The 27,416-nt window shown below is 37.1% G+C and overlaps 1 protein-coding gene across 5 annotated transcripts in view; it reads right to left on the reverse strand.

Moving 5' to 3' along the window:
- The window catches only part of INPP4B (inositol polyphosphate-4-phosphatase type II B), an 837,221-nt gene that overhangs the window by 210,621 nt on the left and 599,184 nt on the right, over positions 1-27,416 (reverse strand). For all 5 annotated transcript variants that reach the window (XM_003257752.4, XM_030816186.1, XM_030816183.1 and 2 more), the window contains exon 12: positions 7,027-7,174. In XM_003257752.4, coding sequence (XP_003257800.1) covers positions 7,027-7,174 — 148 coding nt within the window. The remainder of the gene's footprint in view (positions 1-7,026; positions 7,175-27,416) is intronic.

The raw sequence follows: 27,416 nt of genomic DNA on the forward strand, positions 1-27,416 counted from the left end.
ATATACTTTAATGTTATGAGTGGGATTTCATTCTCGCTGATTTAAAAAAATTATGAAACCACTAATAATACCTTGTTTTTAATACATAGTTTGACTATATATTTAGACATTTCTATATAACATTTTCTTAATTCTATTCCTTTGCTATTTTCCTTCACAAGTAAATCCACAGTAAAAATTCAAAAAATCTTTATATGTGAGTTGAAAAAATTGATATCAATCATAGCAGCCTTTTAAATTCTCCATTTTCCACTCCCTTGGAAAAGTAGAGACTGTTATGTAAGAAAATATTCAAATAATTGTCTAAACACTTCTATAGAGAGATGGCAACACACCAACTCACAATTGTTTATTCATTAGCTTATCCATAAATGTTTCAAATCGGGATTAAAAAAAGAGGTAAAGGGTCAAGTTATTATAAAAAAAAGTATAGGATTTTATTGGGCCGGGCGCGGTGGCTCACGCTTGTAATCCCAGCACTTTGGGAGGCCGAGGCAGGCAGATCACGAGGTCAGGAGATCAAGACCACGGTGAAACCCTGTCTCTACTAAAAAAATACAAAAAATTAGCTGGGCGTGGTGGCGGGCACCTGTAGTCCCAGCTACTCGGGAGGCTGAGGCAGGAGAATGGCGTGAACCCGGGAGGCGGAGCTTGCAGTGAGCCGAGATTGCACCACTGCACTCCAGCCTGGGCGACAGAGCGAGACTCCGTCTCAAAAAAAAAAAAAAAAAAGTATAGGATTTTAAAAATCCTGACTTCATAGGAAGTCAAGGATTGACTATGGTTACAAATTCATCATCTTGGTAATTAAAAAGACAGGCCTGCTTTTGTCAATAAAGTTTTATTGAAACAGCTACAATTAATCATGCAAATATTGTCTATGAGTGCTTTTGTATTACAATGGCAGAGCTAAGTAGTAAGGGCAGAGATCACATGCCTTGCAAAGACAAAAATATTTACTATCTTGCCCTTTAAGAAAAAGTTTTTACTTACCCCTCACGTAGGGCATGAATGAGTTCATATAGTATTTACTAATTTTTAGTTAAAAATCATATATTTTACATATATATTTATTGTGTTTTACTGTTCTTGGCTTTATTGCTCTTCACAGATACTGCGTTTTTTTATTTGTTTTTACAAATTGAAGATTGGTGGCAATCCTTCATGAAGGTCTACCAGCCTCATTTTTCCAACAGTATGTGCTTACTTCCTGTCTCTGTGTCACATTTTAGAATTGTTGCAATGTTTTCATTATTATATCAGTCATGGCGACCTATGATCAGTGATCTTTGATATTACTGTTGTAATTGTTTTGGAGTGCCATGAACCACACCCAAAAGACGGTGAACTTAGTCAATAAATGTGTGTTCAGACTGTTCCAACTGATCAGACATTCCACCATCTCCCTCCCTCTTCTCCTTGGGCCTCACTATTCCATGAAACACAAAAACATAAAAGTTAGGCCAATCTATAACCCTACAATGGCCTCTTAGTGTTCACAAAAAAAGAGTTGCATGTCTCTCACTTTAAATCAAAAGCTAGAAATGATTAAAGTGAGGAAGGCATGTCATAAGTCAAGAAAGGCTGAAAGGCCTCTTGTGCCAAACAGCCAAGTTGTGAATGCAAATAAAAAGTTTTTGAAGTAAATTAAAATTGCTACCCAGTGAATACACAAATAATAAGAAAGCAAAACAGCCTCTTTGCTGATGTGGAGAAAGTTTGAGTTTTCTGGATAGAAGATCAACCCAGCCACAACATTCCCTTAAGCCAAATTCTAATCCAGAGCAAAGTCCTAACTCTCTTCAATTCTATAAAGGCTGAGAGAGGTGAGTAAGCCAAAGAAGAAAATTTGAAGCTGACAGACATTGGTTCATGAAGTTTAAGGAAAGAAGCCCTCTTCATAAAAGTGCAAGGTGAAGCAGCAAGAGCTAATGGAGGATCTGCAGCAAGTTATCCAGAAGATCTAGCTAAGATCATTGATGACGGTGGCTGTCATTGATGAATGTGATCTGAAACTGAATGCACAATATCTCTCAGGTATGCATGTGTGTATGTCTCTGTGTGTGTGTGTGTGTGTGTGTGTGTGTGTGTGTGTGTGTGTGTGTATGTGTATTCCCACAGGTCCTATACAGAACAATATATGAAAGGGACTTAAGACACAGTTTGTATCTGCTACTCATTGGTTTACTGCTCTTCACCAAAAAAGTTACAATTTAGTTAATATTTATGTTAAATTTCAGAAAATAGTTATTTTGTTTCCTTAGTAATGTAAATGACTATAACATAAAGTTTCTCAGGCAATATTTTTGTCTTTATGGAGAAAAAAAACAAGCAAAATTTTTGCTTAGGGGTTCTTCCAGTTTGAATTTCCAAGCATATAAATGAATGGTTTGTACTCTTTGCAACTATTGAAACATAATGGTACTAAAGCACCTGTCATTTTCATTAAACAAGGTAAGAGTCTATCTGAATTGTGAGACTGGGAAGGAAGTTGGTACAAATAAAACACTTTCTGGGATCTGAGTACAGGTAGTGGAAGAGCAGCTGAGAAAAAAACTTCAGAGTAGGCCGGGCATGGTGGGTCACGCCTGTAATCCCAGCACTTTGGGAGGCCGAGGCGGGTGGATCACGAGGTCGGGAGATCGAGACCATCCTGGCTAACACGATGAAACCCCGTCTCTACTAAAAATACAAAAAATTCTCCGGGCATGGTGGCAGGCGCCTGTAGTCCCAGCTATTCCAGAGGCTGAGGCAGGAGAATGGCGTGAACCCGGGAGGCGGAGCTTGCAGCGAGCGGAGATCGCACCACTGCACTCCAGCCTGGGCGACAGAGCGAGACTCCGTCTCAAAAAAAAAAAAAAAAAAAAAAACAAAACTTCAGAGTAAAGCTTTGCCCTGGAGATTACACCAAGAAGGATGCTTCAAGTTCTTTTACAAGACAATTTCCCATTCTTAACATGCCTAATTTAATTCTTACATCATGGTATATTAATTTTATATCATAGTATAATTTTTATATTATATTACAAATGTAATTCTTAAACTATTTTCTCAGTTGGATAGGATATATCTTCAAGTAGGATTTTCAAGTATGTTTTGTGTGTAATGGTTTCTGAGCTCTTGCACATGTAAGTACATCTGGCTTCATCCATAAAAAATTTATAACCTAACCCTATATAATAATGTAAAGCCACAGCCTTTTTCTCTCAGAAATCAGTAGATACTGTTCCATTGGGTTCTACAGGGAAGTATAATGCTAGCCTGATTTTAGCATGTAAAAGAAAAAACAAAACTGTAGACTCAGTAATCTTTTTAATGCTTTTTATCAATTTTTTGTACCAACTGTTCTTCCCCAAGAACACTTAAAATTATTTAGCAATGTCCAGCTCTTTGTCCTGCACATCTAACACCTTTTCTCTCATCCATTTGAACTTTTCTTCACCTTTCTTTAGCATTTAGGAAGAGCGTATCGTGTTTGTCTTCCACGTTACAGACATGATTTCTTAGTGTTAAATCTTTTTCTGCTGGCTCTGTGGATTTAATGTAGCCACTGCATTTTAAAATTTCATTATTTAGTGTATTACACTTTTCTTCATGACCTTTTTTCTTTAGATGGTTCTCTTTGTATAGATTTCTTATTCTGTTTTACGATAACTATATCTTCTTACACTCTACTGTGACAGCTGGCCAATTTTCCTACAAGCTTTTCCTATTTCCGCTTTGAGTCCCCAGGATGAATTTTAAAAATCTCCTTTTCGTTATAAAATGTTAAACATTAATTGTTGAATTTTTAAATACATTCTAATAATAGGAGATTTATACAGAAAAGGTATTGGAGAAAGCCAAAAGTATACAGCCTGGTCATCACAGACCCTGGTGAATTTTTGGAATCTATCAGGCTTTTATATCTTTTGTTTTTGTAGAATTAAAATGTAATTTTCTTCTCTGAACAATTCCAGTTTCTAATTTTATCTCTGGCAATGGAACTTCATATTGGGAGGCAGTGTTTATTTGTCTTTCCCAAAACTGCCCACCAGCCCCTTCCATGTGTTAGCAAATGTTTTGTTGTGAAGCATATGGAAATAACAAAAGAGATACAGAGAAAGTCATAAAGAGAAGAGGGTAGGTGGATAATACTTTGATGTGTTAAAATAACAACAACAGTAATGAGAGTGGCTATGCCTACCAAAATTCAATAGCTTATTAGTTTATTTCTCCCAATTCCCTACTCATTCTTTCTCTCTTGATTTGCTATCAATGAATGGAGACAGAGGAGTATTAGTGAAAATAGAGGTGGACTTTGAAGATAGCACTGTGAAGAACTCAAAAGTAGCAGACAAGCAGTAGAAAGACAGCTGCTCATCCTTTAAGAGGTTTCTAAACTGAAGACAAAAGACAGGGGCACAAGACGGAGTCTTTATCTTTACTCTTTCTTTTCCTAGCTTGTTGAATTTTTAAATGAAGTAGTGTTATTGATCCATCAACTAAGATTTTCAAATATTAGGCTAAAATTAGTTATTATGTTAAATACTATATATAGTATAATAATATATTATGTTAATGAATATATGTTAATGAATTTCAGTGTTTTATGAAGTCATTATTTATTTATTTTTTTGAGACGGAGTCTCGCTGTGTCTCCCAGGCGGAGTGCAGTGGCACGATCTCGGCTCACTGCAAGCTCCGCCTCCTGGGTTCACGCCATTCTCCCACTTCAGCCTCCCTAGTAGCTGGGACTACAGGTGCCCGCCACCACGCCTGGCTAATTTTGTTTTTGTATTTTCAGTAGAGACGAGGTTTCACCATGTTAGCCAGGATGGTCTCGATCTCTTGACCTCATGATCCACCTGCCTCAGCCCTCCCAAAGTGCTGGGATTACAGGCGTGAGCCACCGCACCCGGCCGACATGTCATTATTTTATATTGTCTATGTCTTCACAGACATTTTATTTATCTTATTTTTTATTGCTATATCATAGTTGTATATATTTTGGGGGTACATGTGATATTTTGATACTTGTATATGATGTGTAAGTCAGAGTAACTGGGACATTCATCACCTCAAAAATTCATCTTTTCTTTGTGTGGTGAACATCACAATTCTTCTAAGTATTTGGAATTATAGAATAAATTATCGTTAACTATAATTAGAAATTTAGTTTTGGCTACGTTAGATGTAGCTATTCTGGAGCCATTTAAAGGGTAAGCCCTAGTCCTAAATTCTTGTCTGCTTCATCTTGGCAACTCCTCTTCTGTGTTTCTCAGGTCCTACCTGGAATCTCATGCTTGTCTACTGAGAGTCTTTCTTTATTCTACATAACTCCTATGAGGACTAGCTACTGTCTTCAACCCTTCAGGATAAAATGGTGATCATTACATGGCTCTAGTAAGAGTGGTTCTTGGTGTCCAGTGGTCTAGAACGCAACCATGTTGAGCATAATGACTCTTATATGACTTCCAAAATCCAAACTCCTTGTCCTTCTACTGTAATATATAAGCTTGCTTTATCCTTCCAGGTAATGTGTTTTGTCTATTGCCTACTGTTACTATGCCTATTGCCTAATAGTATTAGGTAGGGATAATGTTGAAAACCCATTTCAGAATAACTTGGCTTCTTAACTTCTTCTTGCAGTTGGCTCTTATGTAGTGTGCTTAGATTCCTGAACATGTCATAGCTTCTCTTTGCCTGAGTCAACACATGTTGTCTGATTTCTCTGGCTTTATTATCCTCACTCTGCTACTCTCAAATATTCACCTTCCTGTCTCATTTTTGGTCTTTATTTCCCTAGATGCAGATCATATTTTAATAATCCAGTTTCCTGTCTGATTTCCCTGAAATTGGGGTTCTGTTTTCATATTTGTGCAGTCATGCCTACCCTAACCAATTTTGTTACTAGTTGCCAATTTGACCTGCCCTGTCTATGGTGTCCTCACTGGCTTAGGTCAATATGGAATCCCTGGGGGCTTCAGAGTCTACCAAAAGAGTACAATACTATTAATAACTATGTGTACTAATGTGAGCATAAGGCAGGAACCCAAAGGCTAGAAATTTCACACTCTGCTGTAGATTTCAGCAATTATAAAGTGTTAACATTTTAAAGGTTGCTAATTTAATGAGATTTAGAACCTTAACAGTATTTTATATAAGGCAGCATTCAGAATTTTTAATGTTATTACAGGTTTGTTTAAAAGGCAGAGAAACAAATTGATTAGTCATGGTCCAGAGATACTCTTATCAACCAATCAGCTCTCAAATCCTTCTACCTTATTATAGCAACTGATTTAATTTTGTTGTACAATACTGTCCATTAGTATAGCATGTTTTATTCAGTCATCTCCAGTAGTTTTTAGACTAATAAATTTCTGAAAGCCTTGCTACAAATCAGAAGTCCAAAGGAGAGTCAAATAGGAATTACTTACAGAAGCAGCAACCATAAGCAGTTGAGGAAAAGACACAAGAATTATTACAAGATCAAAGCTCAAATTATTGGCCAGATACCAAGGTATCCACAGAAAAATAGCTCAAACCACAAATGAAAGTAATATATGTAATGTTAAATTTTCTAGTAGCCATATTTTGAAAGTTTAAATAAAAAAGCAGGTGAGGTTAACTTTAATAATATATCTTATATAACCCCAATATATCCAACTTAACATTTTGTTATTAAATCATCTCCAAGCGTGTGCTAAGAATTAAAGACCTGGTGTGTGTCTTACACTGATAGAACACTTCATTTTGGACTAGTCATATCTCAAGTAATCAATAGTTACATGGGACTACTGGCCACCATAGTGGACAATTCAGGTCTAGATTTTTATGTTATCATTATGCCTTTAGAAAAAATTTTCTAGAGAAAAAATAATAATTGATAAGTATGTGAGGTAATGCAAATGTTAACTGGCTCAGTTTAGCTATTTCACAATGCATACGTATTTCAAAACGTTGCACAGATTATATATAATTTGTCAATTAAAAATTTTTAAATGATATAAAATAATATGAGAGAAAATAGTTATTTTCTCTTACCTGCACAAATCTTCTTTAATGTGAAGGGAAATCAATTCCTTAGGAATATGAAAGGAAAGAATGCTCTCTGACATCTGCTCTCGAATTCGCATCCACTTATTGTCAGATGTGGGAAATCTATATAATTTACATACTGGGTTCTTTAACACTGGAAAAAAAAAGGAACAATAATAGTTAAATTCTAAGCAAATGCATATCAGGCGAAGCCCAATTAACAAAACTATTAATCAAGGTAGCATTTCTATTATTCATTTGATCGAAAATGTCTTTTTTAAAATCAAAATCCATTAGTGTATCTGAATTTCTAAGAATTTTATTTTGAAATCTTATTTTTTCAGTAGCTTCTGAGACATATAATCTTTGTTAAATTAAAAAAAATTATACATCAAACTCCAAATCATAAATGTGGCTACTGTGGCTTTCTAGTTTACCACCTATTGATTCTTCTCCTCTTCTAAAGTTTTATAAAGTGTATGTGTCTACAAATATACATTAAAGCATAAGTATGTATACTTAATATACGCTTTGAACAAATATATTTCTGAATTTCTTCTGATCACTTTTAGTCAACTTTACCTATTTACATAGTAGGTCACAAACTGATATGTTATTTTAGGAGTTACAAAATGTCTTACTAAATTTTATTTCTTACATGTCAGAAAGGTTCACTCTTTTGTCTTAAAATCTATTAAAATTCAAATGCCAAGCATACTTCAGTGCCAATGAGTCAATAACACACTTTCCTGAAACTATGTATTATCAGAAGCAAGGCAGAGAGACTGTGAAGAAACCATATTTAGGGTGGAGGGGAAAGTAACAAGGTCATGTAACCAAGAATTTTTTAAAAACTTCAGAAAAAGCGTATAGGATTAGATATTATGATAACCTTTGATACTTATTAGTGAAGCCAGTACTCATACCACACTTTCAAGCCATCAGGGGAGAATTTCATTTCCATTGCTCTTCAGCAATGAATGCCTATGTCACACTTACACACCAAAGCTTAGCGGGCAATAGAATATCAAGTCAGTCACCAGTCAAGAATCTATGATTAGTTGGCTTCAGTTTACAATAAAGCTAATTCAAAACATTAGCTGATATTGAAGCAGAAGGCTTTAAATAATACTGAACGTGGTATGTGGGCTAGATCTTCTCAATGTATAGGGAAAAATTCTTTTCAGAATTTTAGGGTCTGTAAGAACACCATATTTCATTCACTACTTGGGTAAAAATATATCTTCTTGAAGATTGAAATGAGGATCTATTCATCCATTCCTCCGCAATCATCCATTCTCAAAGGTACACTAGGGACATTATCATTATCAAAATTGGTACCATAATCGAAATTTTGATTTCGAACATCCCATTCTTCAACCACCAGATTCAAAACTTCTAGTACACGTACATACCTCCTGCCAAGAATTAGAGTGCTTACTTTACAACAGCACCAATAGAAGCCAGAAGAAAGTACACTATTTCTAGCGTATTGAGAGAAAATACTGCGATTTAAAATCTAGAGCTGTATGCTCCTAAAGATTATCTTTTGAATATAAGCACAATATTTAAATTTTGTCAATTTGGTTGTTTACAGAATATACACTTAGCGTTCATCATCTTTACTTTCTTTTATCTGAAATATAAGAACTTACAGCCGATCAATAAAAGAAAATAAAAAGTTTTATTAATTTGTAAAGTGACAGTGTTTCAAAGATATAAGAATTTGATTACTGCTTCTATTATAGTATCTCTGGAATAGGAAGAGAAAAAATATGTACTAAATTCATTATGGTGTCTATGTACCAAATATGAGATCTCATGGACTCCCAATATATCTAACATGGTTAGACATAAGCATGCATCATTTTATGGTAAGACAAACTTCAGTGCTTAAAATGGCCAAATTGTTTCTTATTTAGCAACATATATAAATATTTAGTTACTTAGTTTATCTAGACTCAGTATAAGTGCTATTTTTTAACTTCTTTTTCTTTTCATGATTACACAGAACTTTTGTATCTCCTAAAGCATGGTTTAAAATCCTTGGATTTTGCTTGTCTTTTATACATCAATAATAATTTTTTAGAAAAATTGTATTTTTAATTATGTCACAAAATATAAAAGTCTTCCTTTTCTCTGTTGATCTGAAAACAAATCCTTCTAATTTTTAGTTTATTGGTTTTGTTTTGTTTTTTTTTTTTTTGAGACAGGGTCTCACTCTGTTACCAAGGCTGGAGGTTAATAGTGTGATCTCAGTGATCTTCCTGTCTCATCCTCCCAAGTAGCTGGGACTATAGGAGCATGACAATTTTTGTTTGTTTGTTTGTTTGATTGATTTTTTGTAAAGACAGCGTTTCACCATTGTTATCCAGGCTGGTCTTGAACTTTAAACTCTTGGGCTCAAGCTATCTGCCCATTTCAGCCTCTCAAAATGCTGAGATTACAGGTGCAAGCCACCATGACTGGCCTTATTGTTTCCGTTCTAATACTCTTCAATGCACTCTGAATATAAACCTTTGTTGAAATAGATTAAACAGAAATCAAGGGTGGTTTGATTAATGAACTCCAGAACTCTCCTGTAACTACCAGGTACACATCATCCAAGGACTCTCTGGGAATGCTACTATTTATAAAGAAAATACTTGGAACAATTTAAAAACCAGGCAATTTATTCATGCAAAAAATTGCCAGTGATGTTGCCTATTTAACTTTTATGTTATGGGTTCTGATCTTTTGAGACTCATAGGTCTCCAAACATTAGTACTAAATTGCATATCTTTATCATGATCTCAATGTAGATACAATGGAATCTACTTTGCAACCCAGTTTGACCAAGCAGCGTTGCTTATTAAACACCTATCATGTCTGATGCAAGAATACCTCCTATGTATCATAAAATACAATATAACAGAGTATTATTTTTTAAATGAAGAAATTGGGTCTGAACTTTAAATACCATGCAAATTTGTTGCACTGGTTACACAAAGAGCAAATAAAATGTTCTCAACTCAAAAGTCTGGATGGTCTGATGATGGGGCGGTTTTGTTATCACACATAAAAGAAAGGCATGGTACTCATGTATCGAATATTGAACAATAGGCCACAAAAGATGAATATTTTGTCAACTTTTTAAAAAAAGATTGTTCTCTATAGCATACACACTCTGCTCACACACTCCAGCTGTGTAAATAAGTAAATGACTGTGTGAATGACTTTTATCTCTGGCTCTCCACTGGTGGCGAGTATTTATTCATGCAGGAGATGGCTTGCTATCCATACAATAGGCTTATCTCAGTAACTATGTAATACCTATTATAAGTTCTTTTTAAAGAGAGCCCTGTGTATATTCTTGTCTTCATTTTTTTACTGCTTTTGCCATACAATTGCTAAAAATATCATGTGACCGATTATATCAAAAGAAAAATAGTTGAGATATTTTGGACCATATCATTGTATTGTGATGACAATGTAAGTTCTAAACTAGTCCAGATCTTGATTGACACATTCCCCTTGAGGTCCACCCCTTGAGATGAACACATAGAAGGAAAGTAAACGGCAGATTTTCTTTTCCTTTGAAATTGCAGCACAACTCAAATTTCTATATTGTTTCTCCCAGACTGTAATAGGGACATTTAACAAGGTAACATGTCACCTGTTTTTCATGGGATTCAGTAATTGTAAAAGCCAAACTGCTGCAGTTCTAAATTATCCAAAGTAAGGATGCCAAGGAAATGTTCAACAAAGCCAACACAGATAGAAAAGACTGCTGCTCAAGTAACCTTGGAGCAGAAAAGATAAACCAAAGAGATATCATAGAGATGGCATTCTCTTTGCTGTTTCTGTAAACAAAGGTATGCTAGGAATATCAGTGGGTTGACTGGACAAGAAATTTTGGAAATATAGATTCAGGGTCCAGGGGATAATAAAAAAGCTCAAACATTTATTTCATCAGGTTATTGTTTATATGTTTCTCCAGACGAAGCTAATCTGTGATTATCTTCACACACTTTCTTGCTTCCAATACAAGATAGAAGCAGCATATTTAAATGAATCCAACTTGATTGGCTTCAGGCCGTACAGATTCATTATTTTACTACACTGCAGATTCTTGTAGAGAATCTATTCATTCTATAGTCTTAATTATGTAGATTAATTATGCAGCTAAATGTATCTATATTGCCTATTCTCCAAAAGCTACATTATACTTTCTAAGGATAAGTCTGTAATCCAATTAGATACTGACACATCCTCATTTGTATTTGAAGATATCTTAAATACATAATAAATGAAAGTTGGCTCTTTTAAAGATTGGATGAACACTGAGAAACCTAAACAGAAGTTACAAAAACACTATCCTTAGCATGGCTTCAGAAAAGTGAGGGTAAGAAAAACAGGAGAGGAGCTCAGAAAATACAGCAAACAGATACCCTGAATCCAGCCAAACCCACAAGCTCTTGGCCAAAAATAAGAAAAACTACTACAGATGTCATAATAAAACACAAACGTATTATTTGTCTGCAGTTGGTGACAATTGGTGAATTTCATCTATAGAATTTGGATTTTAGATCTTGGGTGGTTAGAAAAAGGATTTACCTTAGTTCTGTTCATTCTGTTTCAGTGAGTAAAGGATACAACTTGTAAAGCTAGAAGCTAGCTTCTATTTCATGCTGAGAAAACCAGGACAACCCGTATTCTATTGCAGTCATCAAGTTGTTTCTTGCCAGTATGCCTCTGGCCAAGGCATTCCATGCAAATCACAGGAACCCCCCACTTTCCTAACCACATGTAATCATCCTATAAACTTAGCTCAGCTAGCACCTCCTCCAGGAAGCTTTCTTCAGTCTCTCCTTTTTACATCACACCCCCATCTCTATCATGGTTCTTACCAACTGTACTACAGTAGTCTGTTTAGTGGTCCATATCTCCCATGGGAATATGAGCTTTATGTGTGGGGGGAGTGTAGGAGAGAGCTGTGTGGTTTTTCTTGTTCTCTTTTTATCCTCCTGCACTTAATATAACACCCAGTAAATAGAAACATTCCACAGAAATGAGCCTTAGATCTGGCAACTCAGATATTTCTCGTCATTACCCTCCCCATGAAGAGAGCAGGTACAACACCATCAATTGTGGAAATTGAGAGGGGAAAATGCAAGAGGGAAGAGCATAATTAAAAGCCCCAATGCAAGAGAGAGCACAGGGATCCAAATCAGGGAAAAGATTAACTGTAACTGAAAGACCCCTTTATGTTCTTCCACAAAATGTAAACTTTTTGACTATTATCACTTTCTTGCCAATATTGTTTTTCTTCTAGTTTACCTAAAGGAGGAAAAGGAGGAGATAAATGGACTTATGAAAGATAGTTGAAGCGTTTAAAGTCGTCTAAGAGATGGCGCTATTCATTATTAGATAGCAAAGTTTACTCTTCCATTTGAAGCTACTTAACATCTTAAGTTAAATCCTGTATTAGCACACAGTAATGAAAACATACGGAAATTTCAAAAGAGCAAAGCCAGTGGATTGCATCACATTTGTTAAAACAGTGAAGGACAAATAATTCTAGGGAGGAAGTGAAAAGGATCAAGGGCCAATGTTATAAGCCAAGATGGCCCTAAATTTTACATACCAGACACTTACAAACACTGAGGCAACATCCATTTAAATCACATGGAGAAAATATATTTTTGTTAATATAAAATGAATATCATCTGATATTTGACAAGGTAGTGAATTTAGTAATGCATGAATGAAAGGAAAAATGGAAAAACTTGGCATTTACTTTTGGCTGGAATTCATCAAGACTCAAAATGAGTATAGCAGGGACTAGTTTTGAGAATCTTAAAATATTCTGAATCATGCATTATTTTGGATGGGGGTGGTAATGAGGAGAAAGTTATCTCAATATTTAGCTCAATTGTGTAGTATTGTGAAAGTCAATTAAAATCTATGGTGCTACATGAGGTAGAACAAACTTTATTATTATGATTATACTTTAAGTTCTGGGATACATGTGCAGAACATGCAGGTTTGATACATAGGTATACACGTTCCATGGTGGTTTGCTACACCCATCGACAAGTCATCTACATTAGGTATTTCTCCTAATGCTATCCCTCCCCTAGCCCCCCACCCCCTGACAGGTCCCAATGTGTGATGTTCCCCTCCCTGTGTCCATGTGTTCTCACTGTTCAACTCCCACTTATGAGTGAGAACATGTGGTGTTTGGTTTTCCATCCCTGTGTTAGTTTGCTGAGAATGATGGTATCCAGCTTCATCCATGTCCCTGCAAAGGACATGAACTCATCCTTTTTTATGGCTGCATAGTATTCCATAGTGTCTATGTGCCTTTTTTTCTTTTTTTTTTTTTTTTTTTTTTGAGACAGCGTCTTGCTCTCTCCCCCAGTCTGGAGTGCAGTGGTGCGATCTCGGCTCCCTGCAAGCTCCACCTCCCAGGTTTACATCATTCTCCTGCCTCAGCCTCCCGAGTAGCTGGGACTACAAGTGACCGCCATCACGCCAAGCTAATTTTTTTTTTTGTATTTTTAGTAGAGGCAGGGTTTCACTGTGTTAGCCAGGATGGTCTCAATCTCCTGACCTCGTGATCCACCTGCCTCAGCCTCCCAAAGTGCTGGGATTACAGGTGTGAGCCACCAAGCCCGGCCCACATTTTCTTCACCCAGTTTATCATTGATGGGCATTTGGGTTGATTCCAAGTCTTTGCTATTGTGAACAGTGCTGCAATAAACATATGTGTGCATGTGTCTTTATAGTAGAATGATTTATAATCCTTTGGGTATATACTCAGTAATGGGATTGCTGGGTCAAATGGTATTTCTGGTTCTAGATCCTTGAGGAATCTCCACACTGTCTTCCATAATGGTTGAACTAATTTACACTCCCACCAACAGTGTAAAAGCATTCCTATTTCTCCACATCCTCTCCAGCATCTGTTTCCTAACTTTTTAATGATCGCCATTCTAACTGGCGTGAGATGGTATCTCATTGTGATTTTGATTTACATTTCTCTAATGACCAGTGATGATGAGTTTTTTTTCATATGTCTGTGGGCTACATAAATGTCTTCTTTTCAGAAGTGTCTGTTCATATTCTTTGCCCACTTTTGGATGGGTTTTTTTTCTAGTAAATTTGTTTAAGTTCCTTGTAGATTCTGGATACTAGCCCTTTGTCAAATGAATAGACTGCAAAAATTTTCTCCCATTATTTAGGTTGCCTATTCACTCTGATAATAATTTCTTTAGTGTGCAGAAGCTCTTTAATTTAATTAGATCCCATTTGTCAATTTTGGCTTTAGTTCCCATTGTTTTTGGTGTTTTAGTCATGAAGTCTTTGCCCATGCCTATGTCCTGAATGGTATTGCCTAAATTTTCTTCCAAGGTTTTCATGGTTTTAGGTCTTATGTCTAAGTCTTTAATCCATCTTAACTTTTTGAATAAGTTGTAAGGAAGAGGTCCAGTTTCAGTTTTCTACATATGGCTAGAGAGTTTTCCCAACACCATTTATTAAATAGGGAATCCTTTCCCCACTGCCAGTATTTTATTGAGGATTTTCACATCGATGTTCATCAGGGATATTGGCCTGAAATTTTCTTTTCTTGTTGTGTCTCTGCCAGGTTTTTGTATCAGGATGATGCTGGCCTCATAAAATGAGTTATGGAGGAGTCCCTCTTTTTCTATTGTTTGCAATATTTCCAGAAGGAATGGTACCTGCTCCTCTTTGCTTGTTTGTGTCAGATTTGTCAAAGATCAGATGGTTCTAGATGTGTGGCATTATTTCTGAGGCCTCTGTTCTGTTCATATATATCTATATCTATATCTATATATCTATATCTATCTATATATATATATATATATATCTGTTTTGGTACCAGTACCATGCTGTTTTGATTACTGTAGCCTTGGAGTATAGTTTGAAGTCAGGTAGCATGATGCCTCCAGCTTTGTTCTTTTTGCTTAGGATTGCCTTTGCTATATGGGCTATTTTTTCTTTTTGTTTCATATGAAATTTACAGTAGTTTTTTCTATTTCTGTGAAGAAAGTCAATGGTAACTTGATGGGGATAGCATTGAATCTACAAATTACTTTGGGCAGTATAGCCACTTTCATGATATTAATTCTTCCTATCCATGAACATAGAATGTTTTTCCATTTGTTTGTGTCCTTTCTCATTTCCTTGAGCAGTGGTTTGTAGTTCTCCTTGCAGAGGTCCTTCATATCCCTTGTAAATTGTATTCCTAGGTATTTTATTCTCTTTGTAGCAATTGTGAATAGGAGTTCACTCATGATTGGCTCTCTCTTTGTCTATTATTGGTGTATAGGAATGCTTGTGATTTTTGCACACTGATTTTGTATTCTGAGACTTTGCTGAAGTTGCTTATCAGCTTAAGGAGATTTGGGGCTAAGTCGATGGGGTTTTCTAAATATAGAATCATGTCATCTGCAAACAGAGACAATTCGACTTCCTCTCTTCCTATTTGAATACCCTTTATTTCCTTCTCTTGCCTGATTGCCCTGGCCAGAAATTCCAATACTATGTTAAAAAGGAGTGGTGAGAGAGGGCATCCTTGACTTGTGCCGGTTTTCAAACGGAATGCTTCCAGCTTTTGCCCATTCAGTATGATATTGGTGTGGGTTTGTCATAAATAGCTCTTATTATTTTGAAATATATTCCATCAATACTTACTTTATAGAGAGTTTTTAGCATGAAGGGGTGAATTTTGTCAAAGGACCTTTCTGCGTCTATTGGGATAATCATGTGGTTTTTGTCATTGGTTCTGTTTATGTGATGGATTATGTTTATTGATTTGTGTATGTTGAACCAGCCTTGCATCCCAGGGATGAAGCCTACTTGACCGTGGTGGATAAGCTTTTTGATATGCTGCTGGATTCAGTTTGCCAGCATTTTATTGAGGATTTTCGCATCGATGTTCATCAAGGATATTGGCCTGAAATTTTCTTTTTTTGTTGTGTCTCTGCCAGGTTTTTGTATCAGGATGATGCTGGCCTCATAAAATGAGTTAGGGAGGAGTCCCTCTTTTTCTGTTGTTTGGAATAGTTTCAGAAGGAATGGTATCAGCTCCTCTTTGTACCTCTGGTAGAATTTGGCTGTGAATCAGTCTGATCCTGGTCTTTTACTGGTTGGTAGGCTATTAATTACTGCCTCAATTTCAAAACTTGTTATTGATCCATTCAGGGATTCAACCTTTCTGGTTTAGTCTTGGGAGGGTGTATGTGCCCAGGAATTTATCCATTTCTTCTAGATCTTCTAGTTTATTTGCATAGTGGTATTTGCAGTATTCTCTGATGGTAGTTTGTATTTCTGTGGGATCAGTGGTGATCTCCCCTTTATCATTTTTATTGTGTCTATTTGATTCTTCTCTCTTTTGTTCTTTATTAGTCTGGCTAGTCGTCCATCTACTTTGTTAATCTTCTCAAAAAAACAGCTCCTGGATTCATTGACTTTTAGTAGGGTTTTTTTGTGTCTCTCTCTTCTTCAGTTAGATGGAATACAAAATTTTTAATGAGACTTAAGGAAAATAATAAATTATTTTATTCCAAACCTAAATAATTACATTTGAAAATCTTTCTCAAAGAAAGAAAAATAATTGAGTTTTCTGTTATCTGAAGTATAAATTCAGATAAGATACACCTGTCGTTTACCATTTAGCAAGCATTATTGTATTCTTGTATGGAAGAGCCTGTGTGTGCTCAGGAGGGAGGGAAGGCATCACCCCTCCTGCACCTGCCTTCCAGCCTCCTGTGCTCCCATCTACTCTAGGCACCTTCCACTCCCAGGATATGTTTATATTGTACATTACCAGAATGATGCTTCACTGGCTGCTGACCACCCCCATCCCAAGATCAGTTCAGCTCTGTGCATTTTTCCCTTTAAGAGGGTATTAGTGAATGGATTGCATCTATATCCGGACTCCAAGACTATCAATTTTTGAAGCCTTTTCCCCATGAGATTTAAGAAAGAAAAGCACCCTTTCCTCCCCCTCCTTTCTCTCTCTCTGTCTCTATCTCTCTGTCTCTGTGTTTCTTTTTTTTTTTTTTTTTTTTTTTTTTTTTGAGATGGAGTTTTACTCTTGTTGCCTAGGCTGGAGTCCAATGGCGTGATCTTGGCTCACTGCAACCTCCACCTCCTGGGTTCAAGCGATTCTCCTGCCTCAGCCTCCCAAGTAGCTGGGATTACAGGTGCCCTTTACCACACCCAGCTAATTTTTTGTATTTTTAGTAGAGATGGGGTTTCACCATGCTGGCCAGACTGGTGTTGAACTTCTGACCTCAGGTGATCTGTCCCCCTCTGCCTCCCAAAGTGCTGGGATTTCTCTCTCACTCTGTGTGTGTGTGTGTGTGTGTGTGTGTGTGTGTGTGTATGTGTTTAGGCTTAAGAGTCACCATTATTTAAAGGGCCATGTGGGGAAATCAACTCTTTTGCTTGGTTCTCTTCAAATCTCAGTGGCACATTCAGCAGGGCTGGAAATTTTTATTCCTTACAATGAATTTTTTTTTTACCAATAAATTATTCACCAAATTCTAACTGATTGGAGATTTCTAGAAATCTCCTCTCAATGGGAGAGGGTACATGCTAAATAATGAAGAATTCAATTTATAACATTTAAGTGCCCAGAGGTTGTTAATATAAAATGATACAGACTGCAAATAAAGAAGCAATGTTCCTTCCTCCTAAGTAGCTTACAATCTAGTATCTTCTTCAAAACAACAATAGTAGGTGGTTTAACCCTATTTGGTGAAAAAGAATCAAAGCTGTGAAGCAAGAAGTACAAATATCAGTAAGTTCTCCACATAGGAGGGCGAACTGCACATATTTATGACTAACAGCAGCACAGTCTCCTCATCTTTGTTTGGATTCCAACTCACACAGTCATGGAAATCATGGTTGTTAGGTATACAAAAATACTGTATCAGATCTAATGCTTGCTGAGTGGGGGAAACTCACTCTAAATGGGACCATAATGGGAAATTTTGTGACAGGGTCTACTAGCTTCTTAGATTTGGCATGGTAATTTGAGGGTCTACGGGCTGAAGTACTCTGTAGAATTATATAATAATTTTCCCAAAAAAAGAGAGAATTAAGAATTTTACACAGAATTGTCTTTAAAACATTTTTTAATGTTCTATCACTGGTCAGACTTTTAACTGTAAATAATAACCCCTGAGAAAGAAAACTATAAATGCCAAATATTCCTCCATATAAAACTGATGAAAATGAATACTTTCATGAAGTGTTTCTAAAAAGAAGGAGAAGAATGCAAACGCTAACCTATGCTACATCAACTTCAAACATTTGAGAGCCAAAAAGGAAGTCAAAAACTGTTTGGGTTAATGTGGTCATTTTAAAATAAATGAAAGGCAAAGAAGCTGAACTGTCTTTCAGGATGAAACTGCTGGTTGAAAAACCTAGGCTTTAAAATCATTTTTTCTGTCAGCACATCCAGTGTTCTTGTATTAATACTACCAGAGCCCATTTATCATTGCTGTGCTGCAGACAAGGTGCCTCAGTTAGTGTGACTTAGGCACCAAACTCCATCACTATGTGAAAGACCTACCATCTCCCCTTCTATACAGTCAAGACTCACTTCCCCTACCCCCATTTCCACCTCACCTCCAATAGAAAATAGTTTAAAGTTTTCTTAGTACTATTTTACTTAAACAAATAAGCAAATAATTAGAGATGTCTACTTTTTTTTTTTTTTTTTTTTTTTTTTTTGAGACGGAGTCTGGCTCTGTCGCCCAGGCTGGAGTGCAGTGGCGCAATCTCGGCTCACTGCAAGCTCCACCTCCCGGGTTCACTCCATTCTCCTGCCTCAGCCTCTCCGAGTAGCTGGGACTACAGGCACCCGCCACCAAGCCTGGCTAATTTTTTGTATTTTTAGTAGAGACGGGGTTTCACCATGGTCTCGAACTCCTGACCTCGTGATTCACCCGCCTCGGCCTCCCAAAGTGCTGGGATTACAAGCGTGAGCCACCGCGCCCGGCCAGAGATGTCTACTTTTTAACAACTTAATTTTATGAGTTATATTGTTAGAAAGTCAAACTAAGTAAGAGCTTCACATATCTATTACATACCGTGTCTTCTAGTGTGCCTTGTTTGTATTCCCATGTAATTAAGGTATTTACATATCTTTCTTATGGAATTGTAAATTCTGTCCCACCTCTTCCTTATTCTCTCTCTCCTTCCACCCTAAATTCCCCAGATTCCCAACATACACATTCAACTTGCAAGGGCATGAAAAGGGTGAGGGGTTAGGGGAAAGTGTTTTTCTTCTTAGTTTTACAACAGATAAGTGAACTTCCTGATTTATACCAAAATCTCTAGAGTTGTAAATAGAACAGTGAAGAACTGATATGAGATATGACATTCTCTCCCACTCAGTAAGTACTTCATAACTCACTGGAGACTGAAAAGCTCCATTTAAGACATTAATACAAAGACTTGAGAAGAATCTCAATAGCTTACTTTGCCTACAGATTAAAGAAATACCACATGGGTATAGAATGGATTAATTTCAAAGTTGCTGAGTTTAGATAGATAAATAAATAGAACAAAAGATTAAAGTACACAGGCCAAAGTCATATACATATTCTATATCTGCACAATGCACCTTTATATTTTGAACAGAAACATTTTATGAATAGCACTTAGTTGTATTTTTATAACGTTTTTAAAACTCCAGTCTTTATAACATTTGACTTTCATTTAGTCTCATCTTCCCCTAATATAAGATGACTCCAAGAAAATATCTGTGGCAAATATCCTAGGTTCTGAGTGGTCCTCCAGGTTGACTGGACTAAAGACGTTTAGAAATATATTCAGAACTAAGTGAACTGTCACCACCAAACTGTCATCTCCATAAAAGGAGAAAAGCAATAATTAATCATCTTTCACTCCACAAAGTATATTTAAATTGCAGAATGCAGCTGCTCCCATCAATTTTATGTCAGTAGTTTTTGTCATATTACAATTTATATGTAACAAACAAATACCCTGGTAGTCTGGAAGAATTAGTATGGCTTCCAAGACTTATGCCTTACAGAGTTTATGGCACAGCTATGCAGAGGTAAAGATCTATTTTTCAATATGATCTCTCTGTCTCTTCTTCCATAAGTAATATGTTTGCTTGATTTTAAAGTAATGTTTCTCTTTCTCCTTGAAATTTATACTTAACCAATAAGCATCACAAAATGCCACTTCTTTTTGTGTGTATAAAAAAGTTACAGGGTTCGGCCGGGCGCAGTGGCTCACGCCTGTAATCCGAGCACTTTGGGAGGCCGAGGCGGGCGGATCACAAGGTCAGGAGATAAAGACCATCCTGGCTAACACGGTGAAACCCTGTCTCTATTAAAAATACAAAAAACTAGCCGGGCGAGGTGGCGGGCGCCTGTAGTCCCAGCTACTCCGGAGGCTGAGGCAGGAGAATGGCATGAACCCTGCGGGGTGGAGCCTGCAGTGAGCCGAGATCGCGCCACTGCACTCCAGCCTGGGTGAAAGAGCCAGACTCCTTCTCAAAACAAAACAAAAAAGTTACAGGGTTCACATAAGTCAATGATTAAAATTTGTCTTATAATTATAGTACAGATGATGTTGGTGATAACCTGAATCAAGCTATATTTAACATGAACTTAATATCCCACTCAAATTTATTTTTAAAAATTAACATTTAATGAATGACATAAATTATGGTTTATGAACATATTAAAGTAAATAACTAAAGGTTTAGTCAACTTTCAGGTGAAAAACAAACGTGAGGAGGACCCTTTGATAATACTTTAAATATTTTAAGAGCACTAATAACTCAGCTGCTTTTAGGACGTATGGTTGATTTATTAATAGCTGTCTGGGTAGACCCTTCAAAACACTATTTAGTACATACCCCACAATACTATATCTTTCATAAAAACTAAGAAAAATCCCATCTCATTTGGCTGTAGGTTGAGAAACACCTGTTCTTCCTTGGGTTAATTCTTCATTCTGTGTAAGTGGACTTGATGTTTTTAAACATATTTCTCAATTACATTGTATTTTATTTATCTGTGTGTATAAACAGAGCCAAAGGGATGCCTCTCCTTCCCCATTCCCTATTGTTGGCTGCCTCTTGCAAGAGAAAACTGCTAATAATTTAGGGGTTATGTATTTGTAAGCCGCTGAAGTTCTGCACTATTCATTAACCTGATTATCATGCTATCTACGTCACTGCTTGAATGTACAACATGGAAGGGCTAGGAAAAAGAGTAAAGTATTTTACTGTGACACCAATTTGTTGATTAATGCCTTCTTAGTAATACCACAGCCTATTGCTTATGAGCAAAGGCCCTGGAATCAAAGTGGGTTTAAATTCTGTACCCATTGTTTAATGCATAGGTGATCTTGAAGACTTCCTCATTTGTGAAACATGGATAATGATAGTACCTTCCTCATAGCACATGTCAGAGGATTATCTAAGACAAGGTATATAAGGTATTAGCATATTGCCTGTCACTATAGCAGTCATTATTTACTAACGGTCATTTAATTTACATTATCATTTAAAAATTGATTCCATAATTTTACATATTCATATTATCATATATTTTAACTGTACTATATGTCTCAATTTTATTCATAAATACATTTAATATACAGTTTAATACCTTGTTGAAATGCAAACATATTATGTGAATAATGCAGTATACACATATATATCCAAGAATGTACAAATGTGAGTATTAAGTTTTCCTACTGAATCCATATATCTATTGTTATTTTTTTTCCTTTTTTTATTTTTATTTTATTTTATTATTATCATACTTTAAGTTTTAGGATACATATGCACAATGTGCAGGTTATATATGTATACATGTGCCATGTTGGTGTGCTGCATCCGTTAACTCGTCATTTAGCATTAGGTGTATCTCCTAATGCTATCCCTCCTCCCTGCCCCCACCCCACAACAGTCCCCGGAGTGTGATGTTCCCCTTCCTGTGTCCATGTGTTCTCACTGTTCAATTCCCACCTATGAGTGAGAACATGTGGTGTTTGGTATTTTGTCCTTGCGATAGTTTGCTGAGAACGATGATTTCCAGTTTCATCCATGTCCCTACAGAGGACATGAACTCATCATTTTTTATGGCTGCATAGTATTCCATGGTGTATATGTGCCATATTTTCTTAATACAGGCTATGGTTGTTGGACATTTTGGTTGGTTCCAAGTCTTTGCTATTGTGATTAGTGCCGCAATAAACATACGTGTGCATGTGTCTTTATAGCAGCATGATTTATAGTCATTTGGGTATATACCCAGTAATGGGATGGCTGGGTCAAATGGTATTTGTAGCTCTAGATCCCTGAGGAATCGCCACACTGACTTCCACAATGGTTGAACTAGTTTACAGTCCAACCAACATTGTAAAAGTGTTCCTATTTCTCCACATCCTCTCCAGCACCTGTTGTTTCCTGACTTTTTAATGATGGCCATTCTAACTGGTGTGAGATGGTATTCCATTGTGGTTTCGATTTGCATTTCTCTGATGGCCAGTGATGATGAGCATTTCTTCATGTGTTTTTTGGCTGCATGAATGTCTTCTTTTGAGAAGTGTCTGTTCATGTCCTTTGCCCACTTTTTGATGGGGTTGTTTGTTTTTTTCTTGTAAATTTGTTTGAGTTCATTATAGATTCTGGATATTAGCCCTTTGTCAGATGAGTAGGTTGCAAAAATTTTCTCCCATTCTGTAGGTTGCCTGTTCACTCTGATGGTAGTTTCTTTTGTTGTGCAGAAGCTCTTTAGTTTAATTAGATCCCATTTGTCAATTTTGGCTTTTGTTGCCATTGCTTTTGGTGTTTTAGACATGAAGTCCTTGCCCATGCCTATGTCCTGAATGGTAATGCCTAGGTTTTCTCCTAGGGTTTTTATGGTTTTAGGTTTAACATGTAGGTCTTTCATCCATCTTGAATTAATTTTTGTATAAGGTGTAAGGAAGGGATCCAGTTTCAGCTTTCTACATATGGCTAGCCAGTTTTCCCAGCACCATTTATTAAATAGGGAATCCTTTCCCCATTTCTTGTTTTTGTCAGGTTTGTCAAAGATCAGATACTTGTAGATATGCAGCGTTATTTCCGAGGGCTCTGTTCTGTTCCATTGATCAATATCTCTGTTTTGGTACCAGTACCATGCTGTTTTGGTTACTGTAGCCTTGTAGTATAGTTTGAAGTCAGGTAGCGTGATGCCTCCAGCTTTGTTCTTTTGGCTTAGGATTGACTTGGCGATGCGGGCTCTTTTTTGGTTCCATATGAACTTTAAAGTACTTTTTTCCAATTCTGTGAAGAAAGTCATTGGTAGCTTGATGGGGATGGCATTGAATCTATAAATTACCTTGGGCAGTATGGCTATTTTCACGATATTGATTCTTCCAACCCATGAGCATGGAATGTTCTTCCATTTGTTTGTATCCTCTTTTATTTCACTGAGCAGTGGTTTGTAGTTCTCCTTGAAGAGGTCCTTCAAATCCCTTGTAAGTTGGATTCCTAGGTATTTTATTCTCTTTGAAGCAATTGTGAATGGGAGTTCACTCATGATTTGTTCTCTGTTTGTCTGTTATTGGTGTATAAGAATGCTTGTGATTTTTGTACATTGATTTTGTATCCTGAGACTTTGCTGAAGTTGCTTATTAGCTTAAGGAGATTTTGAGCTGAGACAATGGGGATTTCTAGATATGCAATCATGTCATCTGCAAACAGGGACAATTTGACTTCCTCTTTTCCTAATTGAATACCCTTTATTTTCTTCTCCTGCCTAATTACCCTGGACAGAACTTCCAACACTGTTGAATAGGAGTGGTGAGAGAAGGCATCCCTGTCTTGTGCCAGTTTTCAAAGGGAATGCTTCCAGTTTTTGCCCATTCAGTATGATATTGGCTGTGGGTTTGTCATAGATAGCTCTTATTATTTTGAGATATGTCCCATCAATACCAAATTTATTGAGAGTTTTTAGCATGAAGGGTTGTTGAATTTTGTCAAAGGCCTTTTCTGCATCTATTGAGATAATCATGTGGTTTTTGTCTTTGGTTCTGTTTATATGCTGGATTACATTTATTGATTTGCGTATGTTGAACCAGCCTTGCATCTCAGGGATGAAGCCCACTTCATCATGGTGGATAAGCTTTTTGATGTGCTGCTGGATTTGGTTTGCCAGTATTTTATTGAGGATTTTCGCATCAATGTTCATCAAGGATATTGGTCTAAAATTCTCTATTTTGGTTGTGTCTCTGCCAGGCTTTGGTTTCAGGATGATGCTGGCCTCATAAAATGAGTTATGGAGGATTCCCTCTTTTTATATTGATTGGAATAGTTTCAAAAGGAATGGTACCAGTTCTTCCTCGTACCTCTGGTAGAATTCGGCTGTGATTCCATCAGGTCCTGGACTCTTTTTCGTTGGTAAGCTATTGATTATTGCCACAATTTCAGAGCCTGTTATTGGTCTATTCAGAGATTCAACTTCTTCCTTGTTTAGTCTTGGGAGGGTGTATGTGTCCAGGAATTTATCCATTTCTTCTAGATTTTCTAGTTTATTTGCATAGAGGTGTTTGTAGTATTCTCTGATGGTAGTGTGTATTTCTGTGGGATCGGTGGTGATATCCCCTTTATCATTTTTTATTGCATCTATTTGATTCTTCTCTCTTTTCTTCTTTATTAGTCTTGCTAGAAGTCTATCAATTTTGTTGATCTCTTCAAAAAACCAGCTCCTGGATTCATTAATTTTTTGAAGGGTTTTTTGTGTCTCTATTTCCTTCAGTTCTGCTCTGATTTTAGTTATTTCTTGCCTTCTGCTAGCTTTTGAATGTGTTTGCTCTTGCTTTTCTAGCTCTTTTAATTGTGATGTTAGGCTGTCAATTTTGGATCTTTCCTGCTTTCTCTTGTGGGCATTTAGTGCTATAAATTTCCCTCTACACACTGCTTTGAATGTGTCCCAGAGATTCTGGTATGTTGTCTCGTTGGTTTCAAAGAACATCTTTATTTCTGCCTTCATTTCGTTATGTACCCAGTAGTCATTCAGGAGCAGGTTGTTCAGTTTCCATGTAGTTGAGCGGTTTTGAATGAGTTTCTTAATCCTGAGTTCTAGTTTGATTGCACTGTGGTCTGAGAGACAGTTTGTTATAATTTCTGTTCTTTTACATTTGCTGAGGAGAGTTTTACTTCCAACTATGTGGTCAATTTTGGAATAGGTGTGATGTGGTGCTGAAAAAAATGTATATTCTGTTGATTTGGGGTGGAGAGTTCTGTAGATGTCTATTAGGTCTGCTTGGTGCAGAGCTGAGTTCAATTCCTGGGTATTCTTCTTAACTTTCTGTCTCATTGATCTGTCTAATGTTGACAGTGGGGTGTTAAAGTCTCCCATTATTATTGTGTGGGAGTCTAAGTCTCTTTGTAGGTCACTCAGGACTTGCTTTATGAATCTGGGTGCTCCTCTATTGGGTGCATGTATATTTAGAATAGTTACCTCTTCTTGTTGAATTGATCCTTTTACCATTATGTAATGGCCTTCTTTGTCTCTTTTGATGTTTGTTGGTTTAAAGTCTATTTTATCAGAGACTAGGATTGCAACCCCTGCCTTTTTTTGTTTTCCATTTGCTTGGTAGATCTTCCTCCATCCTTTTATTTTCAGCCTATGTGTGTCTCTGCACGTGAGATGGGTTTCCTGAATACAGCACACTGATGGGTCTTGACTCTTTATCCAATTTGCCAGTCTGTGTCTTTTAATTGGAGCATTTAGTCCATTTACATTTAAAGTTAATATCGTTATGTGAGAATTTGATCCTGTCATTATGATGTTAGCTGGTTATTTTGCTCATTAGTTGATGCAGTTTCTTCCTAGCCTCCATGATCTTTACAAGTTGGCATGATTTTGCAGTGGCTGCTACTGGTTGTTCCTTTCCATCTTTAGTGCTTCGTTCAGGAGCTCTTTTAGGGCAGGCCTGGTGGTGACAAAATCTCTCAGCATTTGCTTGTCTGTAAAGCATTTTATTTCTCCTTCACTTATGAAGCTTAGTTTGGCTGGATATGAAATTCTGGGTTGAAAATTCTTTTCTTTAAGAATGTTGAATATTGGCCCCCACTCTCTTCTGGCTTGTAGTTTCTGCTGAGAGATCTGCTGTTAGTCTGATGGACTTCCCTTTGTGGGTAACATGACCTTTCTCTCTGGCTGCCCTTAACATTTTTTCCTTCATTTCAACTTTGGTGAATCTGACAATTATGTGTCTTGGAGTTGCTCTTTTCGAGGAGTATCTTTGTGGCGTTCTCTGTATTTCCTGAATCTGAATGTTGGCCTGCCTTGCTAGATTGGGGAAGTTCTCCTGGATAATATCCTGCAGAGTGTTTTCCAACTTGGTTCCATTCTCCCTGTTACTTTCAGGTACACCAATCAGACGTAGATCTGGTCTTTTCACATAGTCCCATATTTCTTGGAGGCTTTGTTCGTTTCTTTTTATTCTTTTTTCTCTAAACTTCCCTTCTTGCTTCATTTCATTGATTTCATCTCCCATCACTGACACCCTTTCTTCCAGTTCATCGCATCGGCTCCTGAGGCTTCTGCGTTCTTCTCGTAGTTCTCGAGCCTTGGCTTTCAGCTCCATCAGCTCCTTTAAGCACTTCTCTGTATTGGTTATTCTAGTTATACATTCGTCTAAATTTTTTTCAAAGTTTTTAACTTCTTTGCCTTTGGTTTGAATTTCCTCCTGTAGCTCGGAGTAGTTTGATCATCTGAAGCCTTCTCTCAACTCGTCAAAGTCATTCTCCGTCCAGCTTTGTTCCATTGCTGGTGAGGAACTGTGTTCCTTTGGAGGAGGAGAGGCGCTCTGCTTTTTAGAATTTCCAGTTTTTCTGCTCTGTTTTTTCCCCATCTTTGTGGTTTTATCTACTTTTGGTCTTTGATGATGGTGATGTACAGATGGGTTTTTGGTGTGGAACTCCTTTCTGTTTGTTAGTTTTCCTTCTAACAGACAGGACCCTCAGCTGCAGGTCTGTTGGAGTTTGCTAGAGGTCCACTCCAGACCCTGTTTGCCTGGGTCTCAGCAGCGGAGGCTGCAGAACAGCGGATTTTCGTGAACCGCGAATGCTGCTGCCTGATCGTTCCTCTGGAAGTTTTGTCTCAGAGGAGTACCTGGCCGTGTGAGGTATCAGTCTGCACCTACTTGGGGGTGCCTCCCAGTTAGGCTGCTTGGGGGTCAGGGGCCCGAGACCCATTTGAGGAGGCAGTCTGCCGGTTCTCAGATCTCTAGCTGTGTGCTGGGAGAACCGCTACTCTCTTCAAAGCTGTCAGACAGGGACATTTAAGTCTGCAGAGGTTCCTGCTGAATTTTTGTTTGTCTGTGCCCTGCCCCCA

The sequence above is a fragment of the Nomascus leucogenys genome, chromosome 7b, assembly GCF_006542625.1.
Source record: "Nomascus leucogenys isolate Asia chromosome 7b, Asia_NLE_v1, whole genome shotgun sequence".
Lineage (NCBI taxonomy): Eukaryota > Metazoa > Chordata > Mammalia > Primates > Hylobatidae > Nomascus > Nomascus leucogenys.